This window comes from Pelobates fuscus, chromosome 6, assembly GCF_036172605.1.
Source record: "Pelobates fuscus isolate aPelFus1 chromosome 6, aPelFus1.pri, whole genome shotgun sequence".
Lineage (NCBI taxonomy): Eukaryota > Metazoa > Chordata > Amphibia > Anura > Pelobatidae > Pelobates > Pelobates fuscus.
Genome location: NC_086322.1, coordinates 302,894,928 through 302,908,046, shown reverse-complemented (window position 1 = coordinate 302,908,046; position 13,119 = coordinate 302,894,928). Strand labels below are relative to the sequence as shown.

General features: G+C 39.9%; 1 protein-coding gene across 5 annotated transcripts in view; it reads right to left on the bottom strand.

The window, feature by feature from the left end:
- The window catches only part of MYT1 (myelin transcription factor 1), a 72,960-nt gene that overhangs the window by 28,832 nt on the left and 31,009 nt on the right, over positions 1 to 13,119 (bottom strand). For all 5 annotated transcript variants that reach the window (XM_063459663.1, XM_063459667.1, XM_063459664.1 and 2 more), the window contains exons 3-11: positions 10,879 to 10,933; positions 9,649 to 9,682; positions 8,463 to 8,525; positions 6,793 to 7,052; positions 4,835 to 5,668; positions 3,593 to 3,727; positions 2,840 to 2,930; positions 2,228 to 2,338; positions 1,778 to 1,992 (exon numbers count right to left, since the gene is read on the bottom strand). In XM_063459663.1, the coding sequence (XP_063315733.1) occupies positions 1,778 to 1,992; positions 2,228 to 2,338; positions 2,840 to 2,930; positions 3,593 to 3,727; positions 4,835 to 5,668; positions 6,793 to 7,052; positions 8,463 to 8,525; positions 9,649 to 9,682; positions 10,879 to 10,933 (1,798 nt within the window). The remainder of the gene's footprint in view (positions 1 to 1,777; positions 1,993 to 2,227; positions 2,339 to 2,839; positions 2,931 to 3,592; positions 3,728 to 4,834; positions 5,669 to 6,792; positions 7,053 to 8,462; positions 8,526 to 9,648; positions 9,683 to 10,878; positions 10,934 to 13,119) is intronic.

The following is a 13,119-nucleotide window of genomic DNA, read 5'->3' as shown; positions in this document are numbered from 1 at the left end:
AAAACAACCATAACTACGCTAAAACGACCACAACTACGCTAAAACAACCATAGCTACGCTACAACAACCATAACTACGCTAAAACAACCACAACTACGCTAAAACAACCATAACTACGCTAAAACAACCACAACTACGCTAAAACAACCATAGCTATGCTTAAAACAACCACAACTACGCTAAAACAACCACAACTACACTAAAACAACAACCACAACTACGCTAAAACAACCATAGCTACGCTAAAACAACCACAACTACACTAAAACAACCATAACTACGCTTAAACAACCACAACTACACTAAAACAACCATAACTACGCTAAAACAACCACAACTAAGCTAAAACAACCATAACTACGTTAAAACAACCACAACTACGCTAAAACAATCACAACTACGTTAAAACAACCATAACTACACTAAAACAACCATAACTACACTAAAACAACCACAACTACACTAAAACAAATACAACTACGCTAAAACAACCATAACTACACTAAAACAATCACAACTACGCTAAAACAACCACAACTACACTAAAACAACCACAACTACGCTAAAACAACCATAACTACAGTAAAACAACCACAACTACGCTAAAACAACCACAACTACACTAAAACAACCACAACTGCACTAAAACAACCACAACTACACTAAAACAACCATAACTACAGTAAAACAACCACAACTACGCTAAAACAACCACAACTACACTAAAACAATCACAACTACGCTAACACAACCATAACTACAGTAAAACAACCACAACTACACTAAAACAATCACAACTACACTAAAACAACCACAACCACGCTAAAACAACCATAACTACACTAAAACAACCACAACTACGCTAAAACAACCATAACTGCACTAAAACAACCACAACTACGCTAAAACAACCACAACTACACTAAAACAACCACAACTACGCTAAAACAACCATAACTACAGTAAAACAACCACAACTACGCTAAAACAACCATAACTACAGTAAAACAACCACAACTATGCTAAAACAACCATAACTACGCAAAAAAAACATTATGCTTAAAAAACATAACTACGCTGGTTTCTGCAAGCTCAGTTGTGGCCGGTTGCAATTTCCAGGTGATTTGACCAGATTTATCATGTCTTTGTGAATACATAGTTTCAGAAAGCCCAAGATCACACTAATCGACAGAGGCAAAAGTGAACATTTATTAAAACAGTTGATTAGTTATGAAAACGAGATATTTTTTTTTTTAAAAGTCTTCGACTTGGCTAATAAACCTGACATCTTATTAGTAATTACTTGTCTGTTTTTGGATAGTATTGGGGGAAAGGTGTTTTTTTTTTATGTAAAAGCTGGAGTTTATCTGAGCTATTTAGTCACTGTGCTGTTACTGTAGGCGAGCCCCCTTTTTTAGATATTCACCTCTCGGAGAGAGTGTGCAGCCATTTTTATGACACTGCAATAACATATAGCGCTCAAAAAAGTCACGTTTTCAGAACTTAATTTTTACACACTCGGAGAGAGATGGCCAAAAGGCACATTTGTAAGCTCTTTTAAAACTGCAATCCACATGATGCTTTGCCAGGCGTCAATTGTATGACAGTGTTTGGGTCTATTTTTATGGCCATTTCTGCATTAGCAGAGCCTTAGTAGTCTAGCACATGGTCTTCTTTTTGGAGATTCTCAGTCTCAATACACCGCCACCGGTGTCTATAACTCTGCGCTTTATTTCCACCTCCTGGACTATACCACTGTCATGTTGATTGTACTTACATTTAAAGGCGTTGGGTGAGGTTTCGCTTGTCTGAATCTTTGGAGCAAGCAAGCGTTTGCCAAAAACCTGAGCATCAAAACTTGCATAATCGAAGGTGACCTTGGAGTATTTTTCGAGCTCCTTGGCCAGGTTTGCCCTGGGGGTCGCAGGCACCATGTTGGGTCGATAGCTGCCAAATTGGGGAATCTCCAGTTGCTTCACAAAACACATGGGCCTGTCAGACACACAGCGAAACCAGAAACAAATTAGTGAATAGGCAGTCAAGAGTCCTGTAGGCCCTCAATAGAAAAATTCCATACTACGCCTTCAAGAGAAGGAGCAAAAATTGTCTTCCAACTCAAAGAGGTAATTCCAGACCAAACTGCGTAATAATTGGGGTAAGAATGAAATAATAAAGGAAGATCTCATGTGGTAAAAGGGACCCACATCCTGTTTTTATTTGCACGTACCTGAGTATTCTGTCTGAGCTAGGGCTGTTTTTGGAGAGGTCCCCTGGCTGCTGTTGCTTTTCATGAGATCTGGCTAACTTTTCAGCCGCAGCAATCGGGCATCCGGACAAGCTGCAAAATGCAATTCAGTTACCATCGAAAGATTTGAGACAAATGTTAAAACCAACATTGGTTCTGAAAAGTGCCTGGAGGTTGATTGCTGGGTAAACACAGGGGCTGGGAGAGCAAACATGTGAGTTATCTGTTTACTCTTGCATAGAGGAGGATTTCCAATGAAATTTGTGACCCTAGTAGATTAATGCAAGGCTTATTAATAGAACTGCGAAAGGATTTTGGGATTCGGACTCCAACAAGGACAGGAGAGCTACAGAATCATGAACTCATTTTTACAAACAAAATGTGAAAAAATTTGGGGATAATTGACTTGATCGTCACTTTCCAGAGGTTTAGTCAAAATAGGAATACTGCTTGGGATTTGCGTTACAATACATGCCCACGTTCGTGATGTTACATTAATTTGTACTCTTTGTAACGGTGTCTTTTTAAGGTAAATCCGTATTCTCTCTGAGGCCGAGGTCGGAATACCGAGTACATCAATTAAAAAATATTTACCTCCTGTGTGTGTTCCTGTTACTATTCACGTGACCTTGTCCAGTGCAGCCCGGCGTTGGGCATTTCAACACATTCTCGTGCATTGCCAGAACTGTGCCAGGAGAAAATAAACACAAACAAAACGATTTATCCTTTACCCACCAGAACAGCTCACAATACGGCTTCTGCATATAAATGAAGTTAACCATCAGCATCAGGGGTAGGCTAATGGAGTAAATGCAGTCAATGCCGAACTATGACTCCTGCAATAATGTGTCAGTCTAAAGGCTGGCAAAACATCATGAGAACAGTAGTCCCACACATTGTTCTCATTTAATGAAGCAAAGTGCATTCTGGGAAAAACAAGGCAATATTTTGCTGCGTTAACTAGGGATTGAAAGGATCCCTTAGAAAACGGTTAAATTCTTGATCAGGTAGATGACAATCCATCCTGCATGAGTCACTGGATGAATGGGTAAACCCAAAGCTCTCTAACTGCATAACATTATAAAAACACATGATAGGACCGCAAGTACTCCAGGAAGGAACTGTGTATACACTAGTGGTCGTAGACATTATAGGGTCCAGACTGCCCTTAAGTAGTCACAGGCTCCCACACAGCGATGAACACGTCTCATTGCAAAAAAAAAGGATGCGTCATTTGGTAATTGTCCCCTTGAGGTAGCAAGTTGCTATCAGCTGCTACGAATGATGTAACTACCGCCCCCAAGTGACTGATACTATATATACACACAATTACACAATGATACGTACTCTCCGGAGGAATCCTGTCTTTGTGAGGACATCCTGAGAGGCTTCTGTGATGGGGATACAGTCCTGTGACATGTCCGGTACCGTCACAGCCCGGGGTGGGGCATTTAATCTCTCTCTTCTCTGGCCTGGCTGCATCTGAACAATCAAAGTACATATAAGTCTATACAATTTATCTGCCCAATTTGTGGAAACCCATATTAGATTTCTGTTCAATAAATACAGTATTTGTAAAAATAAAATCAGAAATTTAATTTTCGAATTTGATATATCCCTTCCTGTTGAGTCCTTTATTGAATAAGGAATCGTCACCAAAGAAAGTCGTTTTTTTCCATAATCGAGAAATCTTTTCATTTTGGTAGCATTTATTGTATTATTATAATTTTTTTTTATATCAATTCGCTAAGCCTGCTTGGAGGCATGTACTAGCTGGTTATAAAAGAAATACTGACACTTGAAAGAATGTCTATAATAAGCAACCAATCAGGAACAATGCAAGGTGCATCCTGGGAGATAAGTTCTATAACGAATAATGACATACTATGCTAATATTGTAAAAGTGGGTTTTTTTATACAGTAACAGAACTATATTTAAGACCCATTTGTATCAGACAAAGGAACAATTCATGCAGTTTTTATCATCTTCGTGTCAGCATAATCAAAGTGTAACAAAATACTTTTCACCCTCCGCACGCGGCTAACGTTAATGCGCAATATCATAGCTCAGCTAAAAATGACCCCAAGGATCAATGCAAAAGATCTTATTTCATTTCTAGTTTGCTAATCTGTTTCCTGTGAACTCACAGACACAACCACATGGAGATTACATTACACGTACTCCATCATCCCGAGGAAGAAGCAGCGAGAGACGTATATTATATCAGCTTTCAAATAGTGTGGAAAAGAAACAACATATACTAGCAAAGGCCCAAATTGCTTAGAAAGCAGAAAATGTCGAATGTTGGTTGTTGGCCGCTGTATAATGAGCTGTACACTGCAAAACATATTGCTACGGGGCTTGAAACTTGGAGAATCTACCATGCTGTGCATTAAGAGATAACGCATAAAATGCGTGGGTAGGCTATATTTCTGCAGAGTCGGAACTTGCAACACATTTTTTTGGTCAAGTGCAGAATTCAATAAAACTAATTTACGGATGATCTTCCATGCTTTAACTCTCTTTGTAAAAGAACAATATTGGTTTCTAAAAAGCATGCAGTATTTTAGACAAAGAAACATTTTTACCATAAAAGTTTTTCCGCATGGTGTCTATTGATCTGTTTTGTTTATCATCTGGTTGGAAATTCTTGGGGTTATCAGCAGGAATTCGACTTGGCTCTCGAACAACTTTGACTTGTTCGGCTTTGAGAGCAATCGCTTGTTCTAAAAGCCCTAAGTTTCCTCTGGTCATCATGTCATACATCTCGGACTCATCCGTAACGGCTGATTTTTGTGAATGGTTATCGTCGTCTTTATCATCATCTGACCTGACCTCCACAATGACTGAATATTCAGGTTTAGGAGTGAACTGTCCTTCACAGTGGATTTTAGGGGAGTCCTGAGAAACATGGGGGATAACTTGGTTGATCATCTCGGTGGATCGTTCTTCTTCTTCCTCTTCAAAGTCTTCCAGATCATCATCATCATCGTCTTCATCAAGATCGTCATCATCATCTTCATCATCTTCTTCCTCCTCTACATCCTTCTGCAGCTTGCAGGTGTCTTCACAGTTGACATCGTCCCTTGATTCAAGACACAGCTCACTGCTCCGTTCACTAGTGACCTCAATGACCTCTTCAGCATCTTCAGTCTGGATGATAATCTCTTTATCGCACACATCTTCTACCAGGGCTTCTTCCACCTCCTCCTCCTGTACTATCTCCACTGCACCAATACTTGGTTTGGGAGAGTCCAGTTCACTTTCTGCTAAATGCCCCTCTGACACAAGTGTTTGCTTCGCTACGTGCCCCAGATTCAGAAGCGAATTGGCAATAATTTCTTGGTAGCTGCTGTAACTGGGTTTTTCTTGAGAACTTTTCTCTGTGTTGGATGTTTCCTCTGTAAATGTTGGTTTTTCATCTACAAAGAAAAAAAAATGCACAGAGAAATAAAGGTTGGCATTATTCTTTTTGTAATTACACTGTGAAGTAAATTAATCTTGCAATTATGTAGCTGGAAACACGGCTCGCACATAACCCCCATTACAAAGTCTTGATGCCTGTTGAAAGGAAACTCGTTACTAGGTATGTTCTAATTACTACAGGATCTCGTCAGGCTGGGGAATTCATGTTCCTGTGTTTCCAAGACATGTCTGGCCAGCAAGGGATCATGTCTGGTATCGTGTGATGTATTGTTCAGACTGCACAGTGAACTGCACTGCTAGCCCTCACGGTTCCAGGGATCCATACTGTGTTTCTGGTTTATTTTGCATGTATGTAAAAATATATATAAATCAATTAAATGCATTTCACTGAGCTGCAGTAAATAGGAATCTCAAATGGTCAAAGAGTATATTTCAAACAGAGAGGAAGATGCAATAATATCAGCATGTTAGCAAACATTTTATTTTGGGATTGTATCCATTACTCCACCAATAGTTTAGTGTTAGTTTAGTGTTAGTCAGCCTTAATATTCCATGTGAGGAAGAGGTGTCAGTATCTGAAATACTTAATTTAGCAACATACACCGGGGGCATACGGCTCTTTAGCCCTGAATCTCTACAGCTAGTTGAGTTTTATATCGAGTATCAAGCTATATTTTATAAAAAGAAAGATCAGTATTCTAATGCTCTGCTAGACTACTTAGAGGGGTGGTGACCGCCAGGTGACTGTTGGTAGGAGATAAAGAGCTTTGCTGAACACTCCTCTATTACTTAGGTAGCTTGGCAGGATTGCAGTGAATACCTGGGTATGCTTTATTTGGGTATCAGCAGCACGCTAATCATGGGTAGAGAGGAGGCGACTAACCATAGAAAGATGGGGAACTTCATGACATACCCCCACCTCTCTGTCAGTGTAAGGGTCACCTAGTTTTCCTTTGGGCTCAAGCCCCATGTCTTCCTGGAACCAAGCAAGACCCTTAAATGGGAGTTGTGTATAAAGAGAAATTATGGGAATAATTGTAAGGGAGAAGTAATGGAATTACTACATGACAAGAGTTGTAGGTACAGACATTTCTTACATCTCCTAAACAAAGAGGATTACCTTCTGCAGGAGATTTTGGGCTGGGCATATCTTTGGGTTCTGCCATTTCAGATTCTTCTTCGATTTCCTCTAAACTTCCTTCAGAGTCCTCAGACCCAGACTCTTCCTGTTTCACCTCTGTTTCCTCACTTCCATCGCTGTCCACATTGTACCGCTCGTCCAGGGCAAGCTTGAGTGGGTGTGATTTCCTCTTTGAAGAAAAATGTTCTGCTTCGGCATCCTGAATCTTGCGTTTTCGTGCCAGGGGGCAACTTTGTAAACTGGTACAAAGTACAAGAGAAATGTTTCAGCACATCATTTCTTTAATTACATGAAGCAGTTGGAGAACTGAATTTCCTCATCCATGCACTATGGAATGCCGGGTGCAAGTCAGGAAAAGTCCAGAAACACCTTTTCTGGACTTTTTCTGTGTTTTTCTTTATCTGTAACTGTCTCGGAAGCTTTCAAAATTGCGACACAATTTCAAAATAGAATTTCCACTCTGAAAAACTTTCCTAACTTCAAATGGAAATCGTAGCATAAATTTATGGTGATTTAGGCCTCAATTTAATATTGTTAGGTCTGTGCTTCTCAAATCATTTAATATTTTTTTGATACACTTTTAAAACTATTTAATATTATGAAAAATATATTTTGATATTTTTTTATATATTGATATATTTTTAGGTATGATGTATTTTTTTATATTTGAATATGTTAATATGTTAAAAAAATATATTTTAAAAGTTTAACCAAAAATCTTAAATCATTCGAACAGCTTATTCAACAATATTATATTGAGGTCTAGTTAGATAAAACTATAATTTGTTGGCGATATATTTTTTAAGTGATTTAGGTTAAGAATATTTCAGGTGACAGTTTCATTTTAATAATTCAGGACATGACATTTAGGAATTATTCATTGCATTTTAATAATAGTCGAAGGGTAGTTTTGATGTAAATATATGCATATTATGTATTTAAAAAGTGCTCCTCAATAAAAATCAGTTAATTCGTTAGGGAAGAGGTTCTTTTCCCATAGGGACATTTTTTTATTATATTCCTGCACTTGTCTCCTTTGGGCACAATTTTCTTTATACGTTAGCAATAAAACGGTTTCCTATCCGCAGTGCTTCCAATGAGAGCCAAATGCTGTTGCTGTGTAATTTAGTTACCTCTCACTGAGCTGTCTCTTCTACCCGTTCCATGCAGGAATGACAGGTTTGGAGAGAAATTCAGCTGTGCAGATAAGTTTAACGCAAGATGCTTGAACCGGCTGAAACTAACCAATGAATGTGAATCGTTGCTTCTTTGCTGCTGGGTTTATTTCGATAAAAATATTGACTGATCTGGGTCTTGGCTCATATAGAGGTTTAATATAAACAGTAGGCTGCGGTGAGTTAACTTTAAGCCAACATAATCACGAATAAAATGACCTCATTGGGTAATCGTGAACATTTTACATTTTCCGGAATAATGGTCTGCACAAGTCTATCTTATGACCTCCCCCATTCATTAAGATCACAAAACCAATGATTCACTGTGTTTGATGTTTGACCACCCCTGTTCCGGACTATGAAGAGATGACCATATCTCTGTAGCTACGATTGTTTGAGTTTCTGGAGATATGCAGAACCAGTATTACAGAATGAATTACATCCATACGAGTCAGCTCCTAAGAGCACACTCACCTTCTGTGTCTTGCATACTTTCCACTTGTGTGTCCTGAGCCAATGCAGCCTGGGGTGGGACAGCTTGAGAGAAAATAAAGAAGAGCGATATTAGGTCACCACGGGCGCCAACGAGGAACAAGAACCTTTACCCCCTGACGGGCTTTCATCCATCCTGATCAGTTTAATTCCAGTGAACCACATGCCTGCTTCAGATTAATGAAACACTTCACCCCATCTAATTAATAGAGTGTTCATTACAGCTTTATGACTATGCTTAATTAAAGAACTGAATGTGCACAGTTCAGAGTATACCGTGTGTTCCTTTTGTTGTGTAACACTTTGGTTGCTGTAGAATCAGAGGCTCAGAGGGTAGTGTGACGTCAGCTATTAAGCTGGATACTCTTGGCGTGAGCCATCTCCATGCTCTAGAACAGGGAAGGCCAATGTAGACCTCGACGACCCTGAGGTCTGCTTTACACCCAATCAGACAAGCAAACGGTTTGTGAGAAACACTCAACTGAGAATGGACATAGTACGTGATGGAACAAGTGAGCTGAAACTCACGGCAAGATCGGGAATGAGTTCCATCTCATACAAAAGGTCATTAAACTTCCTTTCTCTGGTTTATTTGCATATTTTCATACTTTAAGGGTTCTCCTGAAGAGAACAGGACAATCCAATTCCAAGCAGAGGGTCCCAATCTAACACACACCAACAGCCCTGCTTTAGTCAAGATTCCTACTGGAACAAAATGAAGAAAATGAACAAAATGAATGGTGTGCCTTGAAAAAAGCGGGGTTGGGAACCCTGTTTTAGATTTCAAATGCACCTCACTCAGGCCTGTAATTGGGTGAGATGACTGCCTTAGGTTGCTGGAGCTGTAGTACAGGAGAAAGTTGTCTGACAGCTTGGATCGGGGCTGCGATTGCAAGCTGTGCAGGTTAATAGGCTCACTGAAGTCTCCTCTATAACAGCACAGTTTATTAAACACACAGGAGACAGTGGGCACTATAGATAGACCAAGTTATTAAACTCTGCCCATTCTCATGCAGACGAGTATTTATGACATTTTATTAATTTAATAAGACAGATGGAAAAAGCAAAGGTGTTATATGTTTGATGCATTAACAAAGATAAAATGTAAAAAAAAAAAAACACTGAGCCAAGATGTACAGAGTGAATGTAGGTTGGGATATCCTCTTACCTCACTTCCTGTCCTATGAGCTCAGCGGGGACTGCTGTCGAGAGATCAATACAAATTCTGTATTAGCTTGCAATAAAGACTCGGTCATCCAATATAAAAAAACCTTCAGTTTCAAATGTTAACATATCAGTCACCATTCCCAGAACTCCAAATAGGAGCTCTGAGTACCACTACCATAACTGAAATGATAATATTGTGATTTACTGATATTTATGGATATATACTTGTTTTGAGACACAGAATTTATTTTGCAGGTGGTATTCTACAATAAGGATCCAGGGCACTAGTTTTATAAAAAACAAAAACAATCAGCCATCCTGCTCAGTTTTAAGACTTCATATAAACGGTTAAGGGTCAAATCGGAGCAGAATGTGAATTACTAAAATAAAATAATGTATAGACATAACGCTTCCCAAAGAACAAATAATTATGAGCTTATAGGTGGATTTAAGAAATGTCAGACTGTACAAAGCAATTGGTTCTTATCGTTCGTCATAATCTATGCTTTATAATCTATTCTTACAAAGCAGGTCAGAAAGCGTCCATCTGGAAGGAACAAATATTTTGTGTCTGCTGCTAGTCCAAGACTTGCTCTCAAACGTCTTGTTGCTCGTTACACTGATTTAAAAAACAGAATGATAAAGGGCCACCTCTCAGTACCATACGTTAACTGCATCAGATTTAGTGGATCTCAAATTCTGGTGTGCTGCAGCTCTCGTCTGGACCGTGAGGTCACAAAGTCACTCTATGGACTACATAAGGGTCCACTGAGACAGTAAGGCGTAATATGACTCAGCTTGGTTTTCAATATAACACCATCAATTTAAACATCTGAAAAGCTTGGTGTAGAGTTCCCAGGTTTGGAGGTGCTGATGACTAATTAGGACAAGCTACAGTGGATAGCAGACAAGTCGCTCTATAAGAACCATCGAGATGTGAGCACAGCCAGTGTGTGCCTGAGAATAGCAAAGCTTTTAGCTGCAGTCCCCCTGGGTGCCCCCTCACTGTGCGCTACACCGCCTGCGTGCTCTAGATGAATGCTTGTAAGTAATTAAGAGATTTCAAAAGTTCGGATTGAATTAAACATAAATCTCGGTTGGTCCTCAGAGCTGTTAGTATTTTTGTGAATGACTCTAATGAGGTATGACTTGTTCGTGCAGGGTGCGAAGCTCTCTTATCTCCTGAGGATGCCATTGAGCTTATCAGACCTAGCGGAGGTAATAAACTCACCTCTGATTGTTTTTGACCTCGTGCGTGTTCTTTTGTCGTCAATTTCCACATTCATCTGCAATTAGAGGTTTTCAGGAACATCATTAGATTAATCCCAGATTAATTAAATTGCTAAACCTACCATAACGAGCACCGCATTAGCAAACATGTAAATCGGCTATAGTAAGACTATATTATACATAACGCTATACGACGGTGCATTGTAGGCCTATCAGCAAAACAGAAACAGACAATCAGATACTAGCACAGTGCAATGCATGGACTCTGAACAAAACAATTACATGAATAGCTTGTATCAATGCTTCCAGCATCAAATTATCTCGAGCAAGAGCTTACAATCAATCCATAAATAAGTAAATTTGAATTTGGCTGCCTATAAGGTTACTAGAGGGCATTATCCTCCTCTCTATGCTGACTAACAGGTGAAAAGTGCTTATAGCAATGGGAGCCAAGATGGCGGTGTTCAGTTCTCCTCCTCTCTATGCTGACTGACAGGTGCAAAGTGCTTATAGCAAAGGGAACCAAGATGGCGGTGTTCAATTCTCCTCCTCTATATACTGACTGACAGGTGCAAAGTGCTTATAGCAATGGGAGCCAAGATGGTGGTGTTCAATTCTCCTTCTCTTTATGCTGACTAACAGGTGCAAAGTGCTTATAGCAATGGAAGCCAAGATGGCGGTGTTCAATTCTCCTCCTCTCTATGCTGACTGACAGGTGCAAAGTGCTTATAGCAATGGCAGCCAAGATGGCGGTGTTCAATTCTCCTCCTCTCTATGCTGACTGACAGATGCAAAGTGCTTATAGCAATGGGAGCCAAGATGGCGGTGTTCAATTCTCCTCCTCTCTATGCTGACTGACAGGTGCAAAGTGCTTATAGCAATGGGAGCCAAGATGGCGGTTTTCAATTCTCCTTCTCTCTATGCTGACTGACAGGTGCAAAGTGCTTATAGCACTGGGAGCCAAGATGGCGGTGTTCAATTCTCCTCCTCTCTATGCTGACTGACAGGTGCAAAGTGCTTATAGCAATGGGAGCCAAGATGGCGGTGTTCAATTCTCCTTCTCTCTATGCTGACTGACAGGTGCAAAGTGCTTATAGCAATGGGAGCCAAGATGGCGGTGTTCAATTCTCCTCCTCTCTATGCTGACTGACAGGTGCAAAGTGCTTATAGCAAAGGGAACCAAGATGGCGGTGTTCAATTCTCCTCCTCTCTATGCTGACTGACAGGTGCAAAGTGCTTATAGCAATGGGAGCCAAGATGGCGGTGTTCAATTTTCTCCTCCTCTCTATGCTGACTGACAGGTGCAAAGTGCTTATAGCAATGGGAGCCAAGATGGCGGTGTTCAATTCTCCTCCTCTCTATGCGGACTGACAGGTGCAAAGTGCTTATAGCACTGGGAGCCAAGATGGCGGTGTTCAATTCTCCTCCTCTCTATGCTGACTGACAGGTGCAAAGTGCTTATAGCAATGGCAGCCAAGATGGCGGTGTTCAATTCTCCTCCTCTCTATGCGGACTGACAGGTGCAAAGTGCTTATAGCACTGGGAGCCAAGATGGCGGTGTTCAATTCTCCTCCTCTCTATGCTGACTGACAGGTGCAAAGTGCTTATAGCAATGGGAGCCAAGATGGCGGTGTTCAATTCTCCTCCTCTCTATGCTGACTGACAGGTGCAAAGTGCTTATAGCAATGGGAGCCAAGATGGCGGTGTTCATTTCCAGGATAAAGGGAACTGCAGTGATGTGAATTTCTCCATTTTATTTTCAGACCTAACAAATACATATTTGCTAAATGTAAGCAATAAGTAAACATAGTATTAAATATTGTGTGAAGTGAAAGCGTCCCTTTAAATTACGGCTATTTTTAACGTAAAAATGAAACTGGGAAACATAATCTCCCGTATGATGAAATTAAGCAAAGAGAACTCCTAGGACACCTTGTGCTTTGTTTGTCATTCAATAAATATCGTTTACTACCGATGTAATCCGCACAGAAATCTACATTGTGATTTATTCATAATCTGGGAGAAAAAAGTGCTGCAGAGGAAAGGATAAATGATATTCAGGCTGCGATAATGTGAAATAAATTGCAAATTATTTCTACTGATAAAATAATTTAAAAATATATTAAAAATGCATTCTATATTCCTAGAATGCATCTATCCGTTTCATTGGAGATTGGACAGGGATTATGTCAGAAAGGGGTAATACTCAGCCGTGGGCTCTGCACATTTCCACAAGAATGAT